Below are 23,292 nucleotides of genomic sequence, written 5' to 3'. Positions count from 1 at the left end.
TAGTTTTCAAATAATTATAACCAAAAATAAGAATCAATATATAATTATTCGCTTATGTTGGGAAATTATTATTAGGTGACCAGAATGACGATAGTAATTATAATTATGGCAATATTGACTAAAGCAATAATAAGAAGAATAATGATGATGATATAATTGAAATAACAACAATGATAATACATATCAAATCAACATCTGTAAATGTTCTACGCAACCGAGAGTAAACATTTAAAACAATATATAAAATGACACCAGTGTCCCAAAACAAGCACTGTGACAAAATAGTAGATTTGACAGAGAAGCATTTTAAACAAAACCAAGAAAGCAATCCATAAATCGATTGATTTACATTTGTTGGTGATAAATATTATTTTTACTTACATTTTGTTCCTGGGATGTAATAATTGTTAAATCTCCACCGATTTCTTTGCAGTAGACCCGTGCGCTGTCAAACGGTACTCCTCCATGGCGGTAACAGTATTTTGCATCTCCGAACTCGATGAAAGAATCAGGGCATTGTTGACTATAAACTAGGCAAAGTGGCAAGGGAAAAATAAAACTATTTGAATGGCATATCAGATGTTTACTGTAGAAAAAAAAGCGCAACACGGGGTAAATGAATGAGGTGTTACCAAATTTGATTAAATATGATATTTTAGATGAAAATATCTGCCCCGGGTCACACGATTGCCCAGTAAAAAGATGAATTCAAAGAATTTAAGACAATTTGGGGGATTTTTTAAAGTCTTTGGTCTTCCTTTTGTTAACACCCTACACGGAGGGGTCTAGATATACTCCGGCACTCCGCGGTCTCTCTGAGCCGATAATCTTGGCGGAGGCTGCAGTTATTGTACTTGCCTTTGCTGTTATTTTTTTAATTTTTTTTTAAACATAAAGTGCACACCTAGTTACCAAGAATGCGTATAGCATTTCCATTTAATCGACAATGCAGGATAAAATAGCATTGTCGATTGAATGCCTTGCTCACAGGCATAGGTGCCGCGGCCGGGGACCGAACCCCGGACTTTCAATGTATAGTCAGGCGCCTTAAACCACTCGGATTCGACACCTCCACCTCCACCTTCAGCTGTTATGCTAAACGCAGGCGATATACGTCTGATGTTGCTATTAGACTACGAATACTACAAATTGTGGCCACTTATAATGCTTACCAACTAATATACTTTTAATTTATTAATTTAGTATGCATACTGATTTCGAAGCCTCAATAATGTGTAAGCATGTACCAGTTCAATTTCAAGTTGAATAAAAAAAAAACAGATATATGACAACAAACGAAGATTAATGATCAAATAATTTTAAAAATACGATAAGTAAGCTCACTAAAGGTTGTCACCATTCGAGATATTGCTTGTCTAAAGTCAGGGGCGGATCCAGGATTTCCCAAATGGGGGGGGGTGCACATTTTCCCGAGGAAAATTGACAAAAAATGTCTTCGCTTTCAAAGGGGGGAGGGGGGCACACGTGTGTTAGAACGGCATATCCTCTGGATCCGCCAGTGTCTAAAATGTAGGTCTGTTGATCGAAAACAACTTTTGAAAAGCCTTTTTTTTCGTTTGATCTTTTTTTTCATTGGCTTACAATATTTAATCGTTTTGTTTATAATACAATCGTTAATCGATACATTTGCAGAAGATAGTCATAAATGTGTACATACAGAATTAATGAAAATTTTGTAAAAAGGTTAATATTTGATATAAAGAAATCAGTTTGTGATGTAATATTTGACATTTTTTATATCAAGAATTTAATTCTGGATATCAAGAACTAGGATTTATTTATAGATGTTGTGGTGCCTTCGTCAAGCTAACCAATTCGCCAACTAGTGTGTGACTTCTCCTTTACTTTTTATAGGCTTTTTTGTACAGACCTTCATGTATAGGCCTACCCTGTTAAAAAATAATTTAAACAACGTTGTTTACTATGTGGATCGCACAGTAGTTGTTTAAACAGTTTAAGCAAGTGCTTAAAATCTTAAACAACCGTGCTTAAATAATTGATGATTTAATATTTTAATTCAAACTTTGTTGTTGAAGATTTTAAACACTTGTTTAGCATGTTTAAACAACTACTGTGCGATTCACATAGTGAACAACATTGTTTAAATCATTTTTAACTGCGTAAATGTGTAAGCTTACATGTATAGGCCTAGATGTAAATGCCTACATGTATAGACCTACATAATATTATTACCCTCATGCGTGTTTAGGCCTACACGTATTTGTACATCAAACTTTGTTGTTAAAGATTATAACACTTGTTTAACATGTTTAAACAACTACTGTGCGATTCACATAGTGAACAACATTGTTTAAATCATTTTAACTGCGTTAATGTGTAAGCCTACATGTATAGGCCTAGATGTAAATGCCTACATGTATAGACCTACATAATAGTATTACCCTCAAGCTTGTTTAGGCCTACACGTATTTGTACATAAAACTAGCCATCATTGAAGGGAAACAAAATGATACTCAACAAGAATACAGGGATATTCGTTATCTTATTATAAGGTGAACAGACATGTCTCGAAGCTGAACGCATATGCAATTTCTTTTTTTGCTTAATAAATTGCTAAATAAATTGACTATTCAAACTATATGCAAATTGTTGTCTAAGCTTGACTGCATCCTCTTAAACCAATCAGAAAGGGAGAGGTAGAAGGAGAGGGAGAGAAAGAGAGAGAGGAGTGAAAAAAGCTGAGTTTTTACAAAAGGACCTTGTGTGAGGAGTGTACAGCATGCATGTGTTAATGTGTAAGAGAGCTAGCTGTACATGAAGGATTGGAAGTTAATATGATAAGGGTGAATATAAATGAGGGATGTTCTATCAGAAAAATGGGATGATTCCTGAATAAGAGTGGAATGAAACTTAAGTACAATATCAACAAAAAACAATCAGGGGTTCAACCTTTAAATCGATTTTAAATTTAACTCTACTTGATAAAAACACCCCCAAATCATTGGATTGTAAAATGAATCATCACTATTGCCATTCAATACCGATTGCCGGGTTATTAATTAAATCTTGAAGATAATTTATTTCAATTTGAATTCAGCTTATGAGACACCCATAAACGGACCCAATCTTGTGTGCAATATGTAATATGACAAATCAAACTTTATATTAAATAATTAAATAAAAGATTAATGAATTACCTTGAAAGACACACATCAGAAACAACAAATAACACAATGTAGTTTGGGTTTCTGTGAAGAAATAATTCATCTTCAACTCGGTTTCCTTCGACACACTTTAATTTGTATACAAATCAGAAGTTTCGAACAAGAAAAAACAGGAATGAATAATCAACAGTGAAGCAGTTACAAAGACAAACTCAAAAAGAACATCATGACTGTGCGTAACACCAAACCACCAATCTCGTTAAATGGCGACCGAAATTAGAAAAATAGAGATTACTTCTAAACGGGGAAGAAGTGATATACATCGCTTTTCCTCGTTTGGAGATTTCTTGCTATCTACTTCCTTTTCCTGTGAGTTGAATACAAAGAGAAACTTTATTTATTACGCAATAATAACAAAAGGGGATTGACGCATTCGTCATTCTCCTTTCTCCCGAATACGAAATGTTGATTCATGCTTCATTGACTAGCGATCATGCCTCGAGGGAGACAAGAGAAAGTGTCATGAGGGGGGGAGGGGTCTATAAGAGATTGGGTAAATCGTGGGTTCCATGACATTTGTTCCGGCGACAATTGCTCCGATAGTAAATATCTAAGTTAAGATACAGTCACATAAAATCTAACATAAATAACTAAATAAACCTGTCATCATTTTTATATTATACCAAAAACTTTATCACAATCCCAACTCTTATAACCCTCTGAGATACTGAACCCGGAGCAAATGTCGTAGGAGCAATTGTCGTGTCACCAAATCGAGAGAGGTATAGTGTAGGGGAGAGGGGGGTTGACTGAGAGGATATAGAAGCGAAAGAAGGTGATTAAGAGAGGGGGTCATGGAGGGGATGGTCAAATTATGTAACAAACAATATACATGTAGATCGATGTGAATTCTGTAGAAATATTCTTGAAGATCAATGGAAACAAAAATGAGTGTTTAGAGACTTCAATCGGTACGAATATCTACGTCTGGGCAAACCTTCACCATCCAAAAGACGTGACAGGGACTCGAACCTCGGCATTGATTCGTATTTATAACTTACCCCATGCAGCTTGGATTACAGGCGCACGCTACAAAGCCTGCGTACAAACCAAGACTATAAATTCAATATGAATGACCCCTAAATATATCATCTGATCCCACTCAGTGAAAAAAGTCCCTTTTTTAAGATTATCTCAACCAAAATGCACCTTTTGTGTGTGTGGCCTTTGGCTGAAGAATAGCTAATTTAATCGGTATATCGACCGTGTACGAAGACGTTACGCGCAGTCACGCACCGAGTAGTTAACAAAGGCACTTTTCAGCGGGCTTTTCAGTAGCATTTTGTAATTTGATTTTACAAAAATAAGTTTTACTGAATGTCAATGTGCAGATTGTATCTATGAACTGGTCTTGTTTTGTAGTACATATACCGTAGAATGCCGTGTCATCAGCGTTGCCATCTGGGGGTTTCCATCAGTTTCCCAATTTTTTTAAATTTTGTTTTTAGAATCCTTTGGAGATGAAAAAATATTTGGGGATTAAGATAAATTTGGGGATTTTTTGTCCTTCTTAAGGCTTGTTTTAAGGTTGTTGGTGAAGAGCACTTAAATTCGCTATTTTTCAGTAATATTAAACAATAATGGAGATTAATTTGTATATAAACGATGTATACGATCTACTCTAGATAGTTAATGCAAGGAATCTACACCAATGCATTACGCAAGTGAACCGATGAATTCAGAAAACTGAGATTATAGTTGTAAAATGCATTTGTGATATTGCCGATTGACATTGCATCGATACCTTTAAAAAAAAATAAAAACATAAAAAATAACTGCCGCGGTGTGAACAAATGAGCACATGTAGTTTTTATAACAGTCCTCAATTTTCAATTATGATTTGAAAAATTTTGGGATTTGGGGTCCATTTTGGGGATTTTTCAAGTGCCTTTCGGGGATTTTCTTCAGCTTGGACCTTGCAACACTGCGTATTATGTGTATAGTTTGAACATAGTTGCGCTTTTTACGACATTTTCTCTCCAAACTGGGATGTTTCAGCCATTAGCCAGTTACAATAGGCCTGTAATAAAAGGTCATTACGAGTACTTCACGTTTTCCGCCAATCGAAACCACGCTGGTATTGTCAGAGCTGAGAACTCAGTCAGTACTGACAACTTTTGGTCCATGTTGCGAACAACAAATCCTTTCACTTTGCTCATACCCATTATTACGTAATAGATTTTTCGTTTTGGGATTCCCCTCTCTCTCCCAGGTCGATATCAATGACGTCATTGAAAGGGATGGTCAAAAAGCTTTACAATGCACCGACAATGCTTCTGTATTACGGGCACAGGAATGTCAGTGATTCAAATGACGTACGTAAACATTTTGGTTTGACCCGGGGGGGGGGGAGGCAGTCAAATGTATTACTGTACACGTGCGTTACCAAATTATTTCCAAACACCCCCTAAACGAGTTTTTCTCTGTGTGCAAAATAACCCCCTAAACAAGTTTTTCGCGGGCTTTATTTCCACATTTTGGCCCGTAAACAAGTTGTCGCCAGAATATGACCCCGGGGAAAAAACTTTGGGAAAAAACATACCCTTAACACGTTTGGAAAAAATCATACCCTTAATACGTTTGACCCCGCGATTGACCACTGACCAGTCTTTCAAAACCACCCTTTAAAAAAAATCGGTGTTTTTGATACCCTTAACGAGTGCACGCGAGGCCCTCGTCCAAAACTGGAAGAAAAAAACACCCCTTTAAACGCGTTTTTTTGGTGACGCATGTTTACAGCAATATATTTGACTGCCCCCCCCCCCCCGGGTTTTGATAGAGGGGGTTCTGCACGCGTCAATTTTCATTCAAACTTTTTTTTCAAAATTTACGCAGATCCTTGATTTAACGGGGCTGATTCACATTTCAAAGTCCCGAGATAGGGAAGCAAGCGAAAATTGAAATGAAAATCTAATTTCGTTATTGATTTTTGACATTTAGAAAATAAATTCATATCTTATCCATTTTCCTTGATTTTATTATTTTTTTTTGGGGGGGGGGGGGCTAGAAGACTTTTTGGGGCGTGGCCCCATGCCTCCGCCCCCCCTTCTTTACGCTAGTGTCTTACATTATATAAGTAACCAACAGTATAACGGGTGAACCTATATAAAGCGCTTCACTATCATTTATGTCCTTACTCTTAAAGGGGTACCCAGGGCCCTGGGAACGATTTTTTCAGTGGGGGTGATGAAGTCTCTCCTCATAGGTGGGGACACAATTGGGTTTTCTATTGTTCTTTTATATACACACACACAAATACACAATATATATATATATATATATGATCAGCGAATCTAAATAACATGGGTGCGCTCGTTTAAATCTGGGCATTCTAAATACATTTTTTTAACATGAAAATAAATAATGCGAGCGCGAAGCGCGAGTTAAAAAAAATGATATTACGATCTAAAAAAAAGGGTGAATTTAAACAGTATTTTAAGCAATGTGTAGGAAAATTCTGAAGGGGGGTCCTACAAAACGTGTTTCATTTTCATTACATTTCTGTCATTTATCATACATACCAGATTCCAGGGGTGCTGCCTATGGAAAATAATACACGCCTATTGAAAATAATACACGCAGCACCCCAGGAACACCCCAGCACCCCCTCTTCCCAGGTCCATGATCAGCAATTCTCTCCCCCGACGAAATATTATATTACCCAAAATTGGGTAATTGGGTTATGTTCTATTAAATGCCCACCTCTTTTAGAATGTTCAATTAAGGTAGGTACAATTTTTGATATTTTATGATTTTGTTTATGCATATTGAATGTTTTAATTCTTACTCAATTCTTTGTCTACGATTCCAACCACATTTCCCGCTTTTCCACACGCCCAGAGACCCTTAAGTTTTATGCGTCTATTGTGTACTACCATCATAACTATCGCCCAGTTTGCAATCTTCCCTTTCTGTTTAGGAACCTTGAGAGAGTTGTGTTCATTAGACTGCACGAATATTTGTTAGAACACAATTGACTTGACCCTTTTTCAGTCGGCTTACCGACCTCATCATAGTGTTGAGACTCTACTCATAAACGTTTCTAGTTTTATATTGCAGAAAATGAACTTTGGATCTGATACAGCAATGGTCCTATTAGATCTGTCTTCGGCCTTCGATACAGTAGATCACAAAATACTTGTAAATACTCTTGCAAGCTTAGGTATCCAGGACCAGGATCTTTAATGGTTTAGATCTTACCTATCATATCATTCACAGTCTGCCGTTCTTGACGGTTTCACATCCTCCTCAACGGTCATTAGGTTGTGGAGTACCGCAGGGCTATGTAGGCGGGCCGACCTTATTTTCAATTTACATACGCGGCCTCCGCCATATTTTTCAAAAATCACCCTGTTCATTACCATATTTATGCCGATGATAAACAGGTTTTTGTCTCTTTTCCACCGGACCAAATTCAAGCTTCCCAAGCTTTGGGCATTTTGGAAAATTGACACCTGGATGAAATCAAATTCACTGCAACTGAACCACAGTAAATGTGAGTTCATGCTTTTTGGCACCAACTCTCAATTAAGTAAACTTAACATAGACTCCATTTTCATTGCCGGTAATAATGTTCCTCTTTCTGATTCATGCCGCAATCTTGGTGTCATTTTCGATTTCCAAATGTCAATGTCAAATCAGGTCACAAGTATTTGTAAATCTGTCCGCTATCAATTGCGTAACATTGGTTTCGTTCGAAAATATTTAACTCGTTCTGCAACAGAGAAACGTGTGCACTCACTCATCTCCTCACGTCTTGATTTTGGTAATACTCTTTTCTTTAATATACCTAACTCTAAAATTACCCGACTTCAAAAACTTCAGAATTCAGCAGCTCGCAATGTTTCTCTGTCAAATAAACACGATCACATCACTCCTGCTCTTAAAGACCTCCATTGGTTGCCCATAAAGGATCGCATAGTTTTCAAAATTCTACTTTTGGTTTATCATATCATCAATGGATCCGCACCCGATTACAAGTCTCTTATACACCACTATCAACCTGCACGCACACTGCGACCTACGATCATCCCAATCTAGTCTCTTACATATTCCACTATCTAATAAAAAATCCTGGGGCGATAGAACCTTTGCTCATGCCGGATTAGCCATGTGGAATTCACTACCACAGGAGCTGAAAAACTCAAACTCTGCAACATCCTTTAAGGGCAACCTCAAATTGCATTTGTTCGCCAGCATGTACCAGGTTTGAAGACAGACATTTTTCCTCTTTTGTAATTTACCCTTTCTTGTACTTCTCTTTACTTTTATGTTTTGCTCGCTTCTAAGCGCCTTGGGCATTTAATCAAAATGATAAAGACGCTATATAAATCAGATGTATTATTAGTTATGCATATTTATGCTTAACCGAAGCCCTTTGCTGAAAACCTTGCAATTAAGTGAAACCTTATGCCTACATAAAACATACTGCTTTAGTAAAACCTGAGGTATAAACAAACATGCGTAAACAAAAACCTCATGCTAAAAACTTTATGCTTGAAAATCATATGATAAACAAAACTTTATGCATTAACGAAAACCCTTGGCTTAAAAACCTTATACTTGACCAAAACCCTATGCTAAAAAACCTTATCAATGTCCAAAACATTGTCTAAAAACCTTACCCTTGACCATTCGCAATATTTTGTGACAATGTCATGAATTATCGTTGTTTGAACATTTAAAACATCATTATAAAGTGAAAGGAACAAGCAAAACTTAATTTTCAGACTTACCTATGCAGTGGTAAGCTAGGATGCACCCCTCGTATACATATTATGGACCCGTCACAATATTCAGAGACATATCCAACTTTCAGAGAATAAAATTGATTTTTGTTGGCAAAAATAATGGTATCTGATATATTTGATTTGATTTTGATTTGATTTGATTTATTTTATTTCCACATTTCTAAACAAAAAACAAAGAATATACAAGTATAACATTTTTTTTCAATATTACATAATAAGCAAATATTTTTTTAAACATAAATCATTATAAAATATCAACTGTACTGTGAAATTATATATTTATATACATTTTCTTTAATTACTGAACATATATATAGAAATGTGGGAGACCTCCATCTTAAGCTTGGAGCTTGAAAGCGATGGAGGCCTCGAAAGGAAAGGGGATAGAAAACCAGACTGTATAGTGCAATAAAAGAGACTATCTTTTATTGCACAAAATAATAGGAATATATCAAAAGTGGATAGAGAAGAGAAATTTGATTGAGATAAGATTAATAACGTTGATAAAAGTGAAAGTGCAAGTGCAGGTGTGCGAGTGTGCATGTGCAAGGGGGGGGGGGATTATCAGTTGTTTGGTACACAGAAAGATTTTAGAAATTATAGCTTGACAGCGTATTTTTTTTCAGAACAGCTTTGAATGAATAAAGTGATGTGCATAGCTTAATGTCATGTGATAAATCATTCCACAAATCCGCACCGTAATGTCTAATTGATTTGTGTGTTATTATTAGTTTTGGATTTGTTAAATGAAAGTTTGTGGAGTTTCGTGTTGGATAAGAATGGATGGTGTTGTTCAGGGTGAACATATTTTGAAAGGAAGGGGGAAGTAATCCCTTTTTGTATTTGAACATGAATATAGCAGCATGAAATGTATTTATATCTGAAATTTTTAATGTTTTTAATTTAAAAAATAAAGGATTGGATCTAGCAAGATATTGTGATCCTGTGCAAATACGGACTGCTCTTTTTTGTAATAAGAAAATCGGATTAAGTTTCGTTTTACCACAATTACCCCAAACTATATTACAATATGATATGTGAGGAAGCACCAAAACATTATAAAGTAAAAAGAGAGTTTTTTCAGGTAATATGTATTTTAATTTGGAAATTATTCCAACACCTTTGGACACGGAAGTTGTGACTTGGCTTAAATGATTATTCCAGGATAAATTTTCATCAATAGTTACCCCTAGAAACTTTGAATGTTGTTTTTGCTGTAGAGATACGTTATCAATATTTATCGCTATTGTATTGTTAACAGCATGTGTATTGTAATGCTTAAAGTGCATAAAATGTGTTTTGTTTATATTTAAGGATAATTTGTTGCATTTGAACCAAGTAGATACTTTACATAATTCAACATTTAAAGTAGATATTACAGTTTCTAGTTCTGTGTGAGCATAAAAAATATTAGTATCATCTGCAAAGAGGATAAACGATAATAAGGCCGAAGTATTTGATATATCATTGACATATAATAGGAAGAGGAGCGGCCCCAAAATTGACCCCTGAGGCACACCGCATTCGATAGTTTTAAAGGTTGAATCTATTCCATTAAATGTAACATATTGTTGTCTGTTTGATAAATAATTTTCTAACCATCTGTGTGCATTTCCACGTATTCCGTATAAATGTAGTTTGTGAAGTAATATTTTGTGATTAAGTGTATCAAAAGCTTTGCTTAGGTCCAAAAATATTCCAATAACATGTTCTTTATCAGCCATCGCTTTAGTAATTTTGTCGTAAATATTTACTAGCGCTAAATCTGTAGAGTGATTTTTCCTAAAACCATATTGATTTTGATTCAATAAATTATGCAAGTTTAAAAAATTGTACAATTGTGTATATATTATTTTTTCTAAGATTTTGGATATACTACAAAGTATAGAAATTGGGCGGTAATTACTTATTTCATGAGGATCATCTTTTTTGTAGATCGGGGTAACTTTTGCAATTTTGAGTAGGTTCGGACAAACACCTGATGATATAGATTGATTAAAAATATAAGTTAAAGGATCAACAATAGCATGAATAATTTCTTTAAGCATAGATGTACTTATCCTATCATGTCCTTGTGACTTACTAGAGTTTAAGGATTTCGTAATGTTAATGAGTTCAGTGGGGTTGGTAGGATTGAGAAAAATAGAATTTTCGAATGGCGTTGAAATAAAATCAGTAAAATGTGCATTGTTGCAACTACCTATCTTATTTGCTAGTTGGGGGCCGATGTTACTAAAAAAAGAATTGAATTGTGAAGCATAAGTGGAATTATCTGCGATTTTATCACCGTTTAAAGTTAGTCCATCTTTAGGTAATTCAGTTGTCTTTTTTCCGATAATCTCATTTATAACCCGCCATGTCGCCTTTGAATTAGCGCTAACTTTAGTTAATTTGTCTGAGTAATACATCTTGCGAGATAATCTTATTAAATTTGTAAGTTTGTTCCGATATTTCCTATATTTTTGCACGTTTATGGGTGATGGTTTCTTTAAATGTAATTTGTAAAGACTGTTTCGAGTATGTATTGATTTTAGAATCCCTTTTGTGATCCACGGGTTTTTGGCCTGCCGGGAATTTTGACGCTTCCTCACAAGTGGAAAATTTTTATCGTAATAAAATTGTAATTTATTGTTAAATTTCTCATAAGCAATATGCACATTATTTTCATTGTAAATATCACTCCAATTTTCTTCAAAAAGGTCCCGTTTGAAAGATTCAATTTTTCTGGGAGTTTCTAATCTATAGCGGGGTGGTATTGTTGATTTATTTTTAGATGAATTGGTTTCGGATATCGTGAATATTGGCAAATGGTCTGATACTTCTGAATAAAGTAAACCGCCGATGATTGTTTCATTATGAATATTAGAAAAAATGTTATCTATTAAAGTCGCAGAAGCTGCAGTTATTCTTGTGGGTTTATTTATATGTGAGGAAAAAGCATAAGAATTAGTTAATTGAAGAAATCTTTCGGTATTAGAATTATTTATATTCAGAAAATTTGTATTAAAATCACCCATGAAATAAATATGTTTATTCTCTGTAGAAAGTTTATCAAGACATTGCTCCAGATTTTGATAAAATATGTCAAATTCAACATTGGGAGGTTTGTATATTAAGCCAATAATAATATTTTTACTCTTAGGTATGTCAATCTCAATAAACAATGTTTCAGTTCGCTCAAATATTATGTCATTTCGAGTACGGAATTTCAAATTGTCGGAAACGTAAAAGGCAACACCACCCCCTCTCCTTCCTACACGGTCAGCTCTAATCAAATAATAATTTGGTAAGTTAAATAATGGAGGAGAATTTTTATTGAACCAGGTTTCACTGACACCAATAACTGAAAATTGAACTGAATTGATGGCACAAAGCAAGTGTTGAAGATATTCAAAATTTTGGCTGAGGCTTCTTGAGTTGATATGTAAAATGCTAAAGCTGTTTGTTTTCGAAAATGAGTTATTAAATTCTGCTACTGTGTAATATTTATTTTCATTATTGAATTCATCTGTGTTGTTGATCATGTTGAGGGATGTGTGTTGGGAGTGAGTGCATGTGCGTGTGTGTGCAGTCAAGTGGATACAGAGACGGAGGTATTAGGATCGTCACTGAGAGATATACTATAAAGTACAAAAGGCTCTGTTGGCCAATGCACCGCCTTGGAAGTATCTACCTGCAGTGAAAAATAGTAAACTAAAGAAAAGGAAGAGAGTGAAAGGAGAATGGGCAATGTCGTTAATTAAGAGAGAGCTGATTTTGGAGCGAGAAAAGAAGCGTCTTTAAAGAAGAAACACAATGAGTGTTTGTGGACTTATAAGTATTGTAAGAATGCCGGATGGTCTACGGCAGTTCAATCCCCTTTCCTGGATCTCAGAAATTTGTAAGGACATCTCCCTAAAGGTTATCGACATGTATTTAAAAAAAATGCGTTTAAATGACAGGTTTGTGACAAGGATTATCAAGATAACAAATTAGAGAATGGCACTGAAATTGCAACACAAACGACCTGTTGTTCTTCTCTGACGATTTTCATGAGTGCATGACAAAAAGAAAAGCATTTGAAGGGTTTGAAGCATTTAAATTGATCTTATACAAGTAATTGACAACACGTTGCATTATAATAATTGAATGCAACTAGGATTTTAACACAAAGTCATCATCTACAAGAGTGCACTGATGAGAATGCTGGTGTTGCACAGCGCGAAAGAATTCTGAATAAGTTAAAGAGAGCGATACAAAACATTGTTTGTAAGAAATTTAACAAAGTATCGCTGGCCATTATACTTCATTCCGAAAAAGAAAGATATTATAGGCATTTCAATGTTTGAACAAAAAAAATGGTAACATGCATTCAATGGTGCACTATTGAAGATGTTTACAAATTATCACCATTAAGGAGGTCTCAATTGTGCAAAGGTTACACTGAGCAAGACAGAGAAGAACTAATTGTTAGGGATTGGACAGTTTTCAGTTTTCTACAATTCAATTTCCATTCTGAATCTTCACACATAAGAGAACAGATGGCATTTGCTAGTATAATAATATGAACTATTTGCTTAACAACTTTTGTTTATTACAAAAGAGAACATTGCGAAGACTCGGTTGAAAACATAAATGAAACAAGTCCCCATTCTGATCCAGAATTCTGGTCATTGCATGAATTTCTGGAGGATTATTCTGAACAGTACAAAAGTGAAAACAGATAAATAATTGCTTCGAATTCAGAATTTGGGGGTCAATGAAACAACACGGTGCTTATTTAAAAAGTCCTTTATGTTTTGAAAACCAGATGGAATCTGCTTTAAAAATCATTTGCAGTTACAATCTTCTTTGAACAATGATACTGTATTCACAATATTAGCATATAGACCCTAAACGTTGTATCAGTCCGAATTTTTGTGGATGGTACAAGGAAAGTGTGAAAGCCATTACGGTCATTAGCATCAACAAATAAAGCACACTGTTTATTTTAAATTCCCTGTATGAAGGAACTCCCTATTCTAAAATGGATTATCATGATTGCTTTAGAGCAGATTGTTAGGAGTTTAAAATACTCAGAAGAATCTTATTCAGAAAAACAAATGAAGGGACTAGGAATGTTTGAATACTAAATTATACAGGCATTATTCAGGGTTTGGAGATTCTTTAAGTATCAATAGTTTATTCTGGAGAATGTTGTTGAAAGCATAACAAGTCCCTATTCAAATAGATACTTATGAGCAATACAAAGCAGATTGATTGCAAGGACCCGCGAAAAATTTCGCGGGCAAAAATTTGGCGGGAAAAATTTGGCGGGCAAAGAAAATGATTCAGTATCATTCTTTCCTCTTATACAAAACGGACACTATTACTTTATAACTCATTTGCATAAAAATATTCGATCCAAAAGAGTTAAATCAGGTATAAGACAATATTGATTCTGAATAAACAGTTGGCATTTACTTCATTCATGAATATTACAAGAATGTAGGTGCTCATCATGGTGAGAGAAAATGAAATAGAAATAAGCAGTACATTCGTTTTGTTGCTTTAATATGGTTTTATCAATATAAGGACATATGAAAATACATGTAACATAATTTTTATCTTCATTCTGTATGGAAATATACTGGGATATTGAGTTTCAAAATGAATTTTCAAGAAAAAAAAAATATATATATATAAAGAGAGAGAGAGAGAAATCCATAAACAGGATATTCTTTCGTATTTTTCCTTGTACTTTTTTGGGTACAATCAAATATATTATTTGAAAGAAAAGCAAGGTAATTTAAGGGTACAGAATGAAGATTTACAATAGAAAAAGTAAAGTTATCGACCTTCTTCCTTCTTATCCTCTTTGTCATCACATTTGAAAAAAAAATACGATTGAGATGTTTAACCATTTAATGCTGTTGTGCATTTAAACTAGTACGAATGTTTGTGATTTTTTTTTTTTTGGAAATTACTTTTAGCATAAATTTTAAAGTCCTCTTTCAATGTTAGACAAAGGGAAAATACATACAACTTATCTTCATTCTGTATAGAAATATATAAGGATGTTGGATGTCAAAAGGAATTTCCAAATAGAAAATAGCAATTAATCCATAAGCAGGATCTTCTTTCGTATTAATCAGTTTTCTTTTTGGTCCAATCAAATACATTATTTGAAAGAAAACTCATGTTATTTAGGTTGATATGGAATGAAGATTTACAATGGAAAAGGTAGAAAATATCAGCCTTCATTCTTTTTTTCATCATAAACTAGTACAAATATTTTAGATTTTTTTTAAATAATACTTTCAGCATAAATCTTAAAGTCTTCAATCAATGTAAAGACAAAAGAAAATACATATAACTTATTTTCATTCTGTATGCACATATAAGAGGATATTGCATTTCAAAATGAATTTTCCAAAGGAATGGAATATAGCAATCCATAAACAGATAAACATGATTTTCTTTCGTATTAGTCAGTTAACTTTTTGGTCCAATCAAGTGCATAATTTGAAAGAAATCATAAACAGGATCTTCTTTCATATTAATCAGTTTACTTTTTTGGTCCAATCAAATACATTATTTAAAAGAAAACTCATGTAATTAGGTTGATACAGAATGAAGATTTGCAAGAGAAAAGGGAAAATATCGACCTTCATTCTTATTCTCCTTTTTATTATATTTAAGAAATAAACATGATTTGAGATGTTTAACAATTCTATGCAGTTGTACATTCAAACTCGTACGAATGTTTGAGATTTTTTTTTTTAATTACTTTTAGCGTAAATTTTAAAATCTATCAATGTAAAGACAACAAGAAAATACATACGACTTATCTTCATTCTGTATACAAATATACAAGTATATTGGATTTCAAAATGAATTTCCAAAAGAATAGAATATAGCAATCCATAAACATGATTTTCTTTCGTATTAATCAGTTTACTTTTTGTTTCAATCAAATACATAATCTGACAGAAAACCTGGGTAATTTGGGGGTACAGAATGAAGTTTTACAATAGAAAATGTAAAATATCGACTTACTTCATCCTATCGTTTTTTACCACATTTTGAAAAAAAAACCCTGATTTTATAGATGTTTACCCATTTTATACGGTTGTACATTTAAACTAGTACGAATTTTCTGAGATTTTTTGAAAATTACCAGTTTAGCAAGTACATGTAGGCCTATAGTATTTCAATGTAAAGGCAAGAGAAAATACATACAACTTATTTCCATTCTATATGCAAATATAGAAGTATATTGGGTTTCAAAATGAATTTTCCAAAATAACAGAATATAGCAGTCCATAAACATGATTTTTTTTAACGTTAATAAGTTTACTTTATGGGGGTGTAATCATATACGTAATTTGAAAGAAAACCCGGATAATTTAGAGGTACAGAATGAAGATTTACAAAAGTATTAACCTTCTTCCTTCTTGTCTTCTTTTTTTTTATTAAGTTAAAAAAGACAATTTTTTAGATGCTTAAAGATTTCATTCATGAACAAAATATCTTTCCAGTGATTCAGTTGAAGTTGAAATGAAGTTTTTAGTGAAAACGGATTAGGAATTGACTCACTTTTATCCAGTGTAGTTGTTCCAGTTAGCTGATCCCTTTTCCTTCCACTTTAGGATGACTTTAGCTTCGTACACAACAATTTTCGTTGATAGGCCTTTTTCTTTACGCAATTTGTAAGCCTCGTTAGCTAACTTCCCACGTTGGATTTTTAGTGCCGGGGGTAGATCAGTCCTTACAGTGATACGCGGCCGTTGTGATCCTGCTGGTTGGGGTTGAGGTTCGGGGGTCGCTCCGCTTTTGCTTCGGCTACGTTGTTCGAAAGCATTTAAAATACGGTCGCGATCTCCCATGAAGACAAATCTGGCGATTATCGGGTTCGGGCCAAGGTTACTTGCGTTTGCTTCGGCGTGGCGCCTCGGTAGCCGGTGGGCGTTTATCACCTGGATTTGATCCGCTTCCCTCGCAGGTATGCCAAGATGTATGAAAATCTCCTTTAACACAGTGTAGATATCTTCTCCGCGTGTTTCCGTAGCTCCGTAGAAAAGCAAATTCGATTTCCTGTTGTGGATTTCCATCATCGTTATTTTGTCCTGTAGCTTCTGTATTTCCTCTTGAAGAGACGACTTTACTTCGGGAATAATTTCCTTCTCGATTTCGTTGATTTTCCCGGTATGAAAAACGACGCTATCCTCAAGTTCATCAAACCTCTTATTAATTTGACTAACCTCGTTTGAAAGTTTATCAATCTTGTCTCCTAGGTTAGATGTAGATTCTGATATTTTCTTGTAAAGGTCTGCTAGGGTTAACTGAGGTAGGTTGTTGCTAGCTTCTTGGGTTGATGTTTGAAGGGCGGGCGGCGTCTTATTAGCCGTCTTAGAGCGAGTACTTGGGTGCATGATGACTACGAATAAGTCGAAGAAAACGCAGTGAGAAGAATGTATCTGGTTATTCGTAGTAAGATCAGTTTTTATGAAGTGAAGACCGTAAATAATCCATAAGCAGATATAGAATATACAGTAGTTCAAATATCAGGTACATCCTTAGTCATAATTAAGAAAATAAGTCGTGTAGTAGTTGCGGCGACATTGGCCAAGAGCGCTCTTAAAGTACGTCCGTCCCCATCGGTGGTCAATTGGTTTATTTATATCTATAGTTCGGACTGACAATGTATATATAGTTATATATTCCTAATAAAATGCTCAGCACTGCAATAGAAAGAGCTGAAAAACCGCTGTGACTCGAACAACACACCGACGTACACAAAAGCTCTGTCCAGCCGCAGGCTGCCCTGTATGGTAAATGCACGTCGAGTGTATAGGTTTGCTCTTTGGACATCACTATCACAAAGAAAATCTCCTCCGATTTGATGATAAAAGTGCTCTATTTCTTTATTAACCAATCCCCATGGTTCTTTCATGAGTATTTGCCTTACAATGTGCCCTTTATTGTAATCTGAACGGAAATTCTTGATATCATCACCCACCGATGTGACGACGGATATAATCCACCCGGGTACTATTAAAATGTCCCCCAAACCCATTATCCCAATACATATTCCTGACTTTGGATGGTTTTGAGTGATTTTAATGTAATAAAGTGCCATATTTCCCACCAATTGAATGTAAATAGAAGTATGGTCATCTGATAGAAGTTGTTAACATTCATTTTAGGGGGACGGAAATTCTATCTGAATCAATGCTTGTCCTTGATACACATTTGTTTGTGAAAAAAGGGTATGATGCAAGGGAATTATGCGTGTTATAAGGGTGCGCGCGTGCAGCGAGGACCTTCTGTCCGCTAGTTTTCCATATGTACCCCCTCCCCCACATGCTTAAACCTCATGCTTAAGCATATCAAAGCATAATGTTTTAGTATAAGAAACTTGAACTTAACCAAAACCTCATGCTTAATAGAACCATATGCGTATATATGTTTCCATACAACCGTAAGCTATGAAAACCTTAACTAAATATATCATACACTCAACCAAGGCATGTTATGCTTTAAAACTTTCTTACCTTATGATAAAAATCTGATGGGTAACAAAAACCCTATGCTTAAAAACCTTATGCGTTATTAAGCCATGCGTGTAAACGGATGTTTGCATACAACCGTAGGCCTACTAATTTTAACTAAAATCACACACTCAACCAAGACATTAAGTTTTTAAAATATGCTAGAAAACTACCTTAACTTTAAAAAACCCTTGTGCTGCCTAAAAAATACAGTTTACATTCTTAACGTTCTTTGCCATCAAACCATATGCTTTATGCTGTGTATCATCAGAAGCACTATGCTTAAATCTTATTACTCGAAGATTTTCTTACTGTTCATTGATCCTGACCACCAAATTATGGAAATGCTGCGAAAATTTGCTCTAAGGTAGTGTGAGATGCAATCTTAAATTTACTAGAATATGAAACAGTAACTCAATAGCTTTTCATTAAAATGATGAAATTATACTCCTACTAATCCTATGTAAAAAAACAAATCGAAAAAGTTCAAAGGCGATGAAGTGAAGTTACCGCGCTGCTCAGTAGGGCAATTTTTTTTTTAACCAGTGAAATGAATGGATTTCGTGCACTCTTTTCGTAGTTTTAAGAATTTATTCAATAAAATATTCAGAAATTCAGAATTTCTTATGGCATCGGTCCCCCCCCCCCCCCGGCTGCGTTCGGCTATGAAAAATTAATACTGCTAATTGTCTAAACTCATAATAAATATCCATAACACCAAATAAAGAATCACTGAAATAGGCTAGGTCAATTAATTTTATATGTTATAGAATGAATATGCTTCATCAATCGTTAGTATAGGGTAGTAAGGACAATAATTGTGAATATGCTCGTAAGGTGCTGATTTTTTTTGTTTTAAAGATGTCTGTTAGTGTCGGATATTTCGAGCCAACAATTTCCCGGTCATATATCATGGAACAGGCAATGGCGTCATAAGGCAAAAAGTTTGAGGGGGCGATATGGCGTATCGGGCAAATATATATATATATATATATATATATATATATATATATATATATATATATATATATATATATATATATATATATATATATATATATATAAGCGAGCGAGCGAGCAAAAATTTTTGACATTTTTATTGCAAAAATCCAATTTTGTGATAGATTTTGACATAATGTTAAAAAGATATCATATTTCACTTTCCTCTCTTACCGTTTTTCTCTCTTTTTTGTACGCCATGGTGAACAGGATTTTTGTTATGATTGTGAGCATCAGTGCGAAGCTCTATATGCTCGAGGGGGCCGAGTATGGCGATTGTGGCAAGAAGTAGCTTAATATAGGTCCCGAGCGAGCGAAGCGAGCGAGATAAAAAATCACCTTTTCATGAGAATCTAACATGAAGATAGATTTTAACATGATTTTCAGAAAAATATAATACACTTTCCTTTCTTTCCTCATTTTTTTTTGTTTGGTTGTAGAACTTTAGGGGGCCATGGTCCAAACTCATCCATATAACAGTGCTTTATGGGTGGGGTCCAGGGCAGAGCCCCGGAACCTCTTGATATCAAAACCATTTTAAACCTTACAGATGGCCACTTATTTTAATCAAATTGCGTCTATATTTATATAGCTTTCACACAACACATAAATTCAATGCAGTTGTGTATCGTAATCATCCAAATATTGTGAGGGGCACACCATAGCAAATATGGAAAAATTGTAAAAAGTCGCCAGCGAGCGAAGTGAGCCAGAAAAAAACGGCCTGTTAAAATGAAATTCTAATTATGTGATCGATTGTTACATCATTATAGCAAATATCATGTCATATATTTTTTTCATTCATGTCATTTTGCTGCCTCCTTTATTTTCTTTTATTTCCCCTTGGCTGTGGAACCACCCCCCGGTACGCCAGTGCTTCAACGTAAAGCTTAATGCAGGAAGGGTCCATATAGGGGCCCGTTATAGAACCCATTAAAGGTTACAGATGAAGAGCCCCCATTGCACGGGGTCTTGACTCTTGGACAGAGCCTTTGGAGATTTAGCAAGATTATGATAGACTTTCATACGACATTATGCTATATTCCATCCATTTTCTTCCCGCTCGTTATCTCAATCCTCGGCAGCCCGGTAGTGTACGTTATCTTGTCCCTATTCTTTATTTTCCAATTTTGATTTTGGCTAATTCCATTCTGCCTTTATTTCCCGCTTTTGTTTGCCTTTTTGTCATCTTTAATTTATTTCACTGTCTTACTTATCATGCTAATGTATTTGTATATCGGGGAGAATTGTTCTTTCTCACTTGTTCTTCTTTCCTTCCTTTTCCCGTTATCTTTCCGTTTTCCCTTTTTTGTGTTTTTTCTTAGTTTTCTTTTCCCTTTCCCTTTCCCCTTCCCCTTTTTTTCCTTTCCCTTCCCTTTCCCTTTCTTCCCCCCTTTTTTTTATTTTCCCGTTTTTTTATTTTGCCGGTGAGCTCCGCCAGGGGGGGCAGCTTGCCCCCCCTGCCCCCCCCCCCCGCCTGTTACGCCACTGTGTCCCTCACTGCTATCGAGTAGTGTGTATGATTATCACGTATCGCGCGCGACCACGTCTGTATCGGAGCATGTAGTAGATCCATGATCGGAGTGCCGGAGCTCATTGATTGCATGAGTCGCGTTAGGAGGGATATATGTTATTGGAATTTGTGAAAGACAGTAGTAGCTCATTGATTGCATGAGTCGCGTTAGGAGGGATATATGTTATTGGAATTTGTGAAAGACAGTAGTAAATGATTTGTGATTGTGATTGTGATTTGTGATAATTATGTACATTATAACATATTTCAAAAAATACAGGGGGAACCTGATTTCGTGGGGGTGCTGCATATGGAAAATAATACACGCAGCACCCCCGCTTCCCAGGTCCAGGGGGTACCGGGTTGAAAATATAAACAGAGTAAAATTCACCTAGCAAAATGCTAGGAAAATGAAAATGAAAATTTCATCAACATCTTATAACTTATAAAGAATTTATTGAATTTTAAAACTAAACAATATTTTGTGAAAACAGTTTTGTACTTAGTCATTGATGGGCCTCAGGTGGGCTGAGGATGCCGCATCCCCACTTTTCCTTTTCTTACGTTATTACATGAAATCATAATTATTTAATTTCTTCATACCAATGTGAATAATTATGTCTCCCTTCTGATAAAATAAGTTGCAGTAATTAATATTTGATGCATCAAATCAGTTGTCAATCCGACTTCTTTATTTCTTGGAGGAAAAACTTTGAATAAAAAAACATAATTTCATATAATGAAATAAAAAAAAAGAACAAGTGGGGTTATCAGTTTGCTCATTGAATATTTATGAAGACATGTACAGAATGTAGTAGTAGTGGTAGTGGTGGTAGTGGTGGTATAGTCGTAGAAACGATAATAATTATGCTAAAGAACATGAATGTCTGACAATCTGTTTTCCCCCTTCCATTTGGACGTTTCGGCGATACTATAAGCTCGAAACAACGTGCACAATTCCATTCCATGTGATATCGAGTACAACCTGACGGAGATTTCATTTTATTTTCAGCAAAGTTCGTTATCTCAGGTATTTTGAATATATTCTTTATCATTATAGGTGAAGGAAGCTTAGTATCATTTTACTTTAAGAACATAATTCCTAAATTATTATTGTGCTGTCGAATATTTTGATCTAATCATTAATGTTAAATTGTCTCTTGTTCAGGTTTATAATATTCAGTCCCACAAACCCAACTTCGTGTGGGCTATTCTAACTTTGAGATAGAGACGCATAAACTTCGCTATTCAATTCATGACATGTATTCGCGAGGTTACTCTCCAAAATCAGACCATTGAGAGAATACTTAGGAGATCACTTTGATGCACTCATTCAATGAATAAGGCTAACAACATTGTTCGGCCTTATCCTGAACATGCTGAAATAAGTCGCCTCTCTTCTCGTGTGTGTGCGCTCATAGTCATAGTCATACAAAGTCAATGGGAGATGAAGTCACCGCCGCTGACACAGTGGTAAATCGTCCATAGACTGTGTACAACGGATAGACCAGCTCAGCGAATCGGTGACCGCTGATTGGTCAATCGCGCAGATCACGTCATGACTACGTTAGGCACGCTCACGGAAATTTTCAACTCCAATGAAATTTTATAAAACTTACCTCAAAAGAAAGATTAGATGTTCAATAAAACATTTCCTAACTTGGTTTGTTGAAAAACTCGGAAAAACATGGAAATCAGATTTTTTACTAAAAATGCTGCGTCTATTGCCTTTCGTCGGCTCGGCGAGAGTCGCATCCAGCTAGCGCGCACGTGACCCACCTTACCAACGCTGGGCGGGTACGAGCGGGTAGCGTATGCGTGGGGCCATGGCATGGTTACGGCGCGATGGAGCGCTAGGCCTGCAATCCTCATTGGAACAGCGTAGACGCGTCGCGCACATTCACATGCATATTCATGAATAAATATTGTTTTTTCCCATGCATAATGAGGTAAACACAGCTGTTTCTCTTGAAATGTGTTTGCTTGGAAATTGACAAGTTCTATTTTTAGTTTTTCAGAGGCGGATTAGGGAGGTGGGGGGGGGGGGGGGAGGGGACATATATGATGTGCCCCTTAAACAATCTTTAGTGAATATTTTTCTTTTTTTGATGGGGGGGGGGGGGCAATCACATGATTGGTTAAACATAGCTGGGGGTTTTTGTAATTGTTTTCTTGCCATTTTTTTTTTGGGGGGGGGAGGGGGTCAAGCTTAGTTTCTCCCAATTTCTCATGAAAGTTGAGGGTCCACTAATGGTTTAAGTTTGTGTTACCTTCTGGGGGAGGTATTTTTTTTTCTTTATTCTAGCTATAAC

The 23,292-nt window shown here is 35.3% G+C and overlaps 1 protein-coding gene across 1 annotated transcript in view; it reads right to left on the bottom strand.

Moving 5' to 3' along the window:
• LOC129270827 (uncharacterized) overlaps positions 1-3,526 on the bottom strand; it is a 48,894-nt gene extending 45,368 nt beyond the window's left edge. The window contains exons 1-2 of the mRNA XM_054908158.2: positions 3,180-3,526; positions 382-530 (exon numbers count right to left, since the gene is read on the bottom strand). Of these exons, the coding sequence (XP_054764133.2) occupies positions 382-530; positions 3,180-3,249 (219 nt within the window). The 5' untranslated portion in view covers positions 3,250-3,526. The remainder of the gene's footprint in view (positions 1-381; positions 531-3,179) is intronic.
• Positions 3,527-23,292: the final 19,766 nt, after the last annotated feature.

Source organism: Lytechinus pictus, chromosome 11, assembly GCF_037042905.1.
Source record: "Lytechinus pictus isolate F3 Inbred chromosome 11, Lp3.0, whole genome shotgun sequence".
Taxonomy (NCBI): domain Eukaryota; kingdom Metazoa; phylum Echinodermata; class Echinoidea; order Temnopleuroida; family Toxopneustidae; genus Lytechinus; species Lytechinus pictus.
This window is presented reverse-complemented; position numbering and strand designations above follow the sequence as displayed.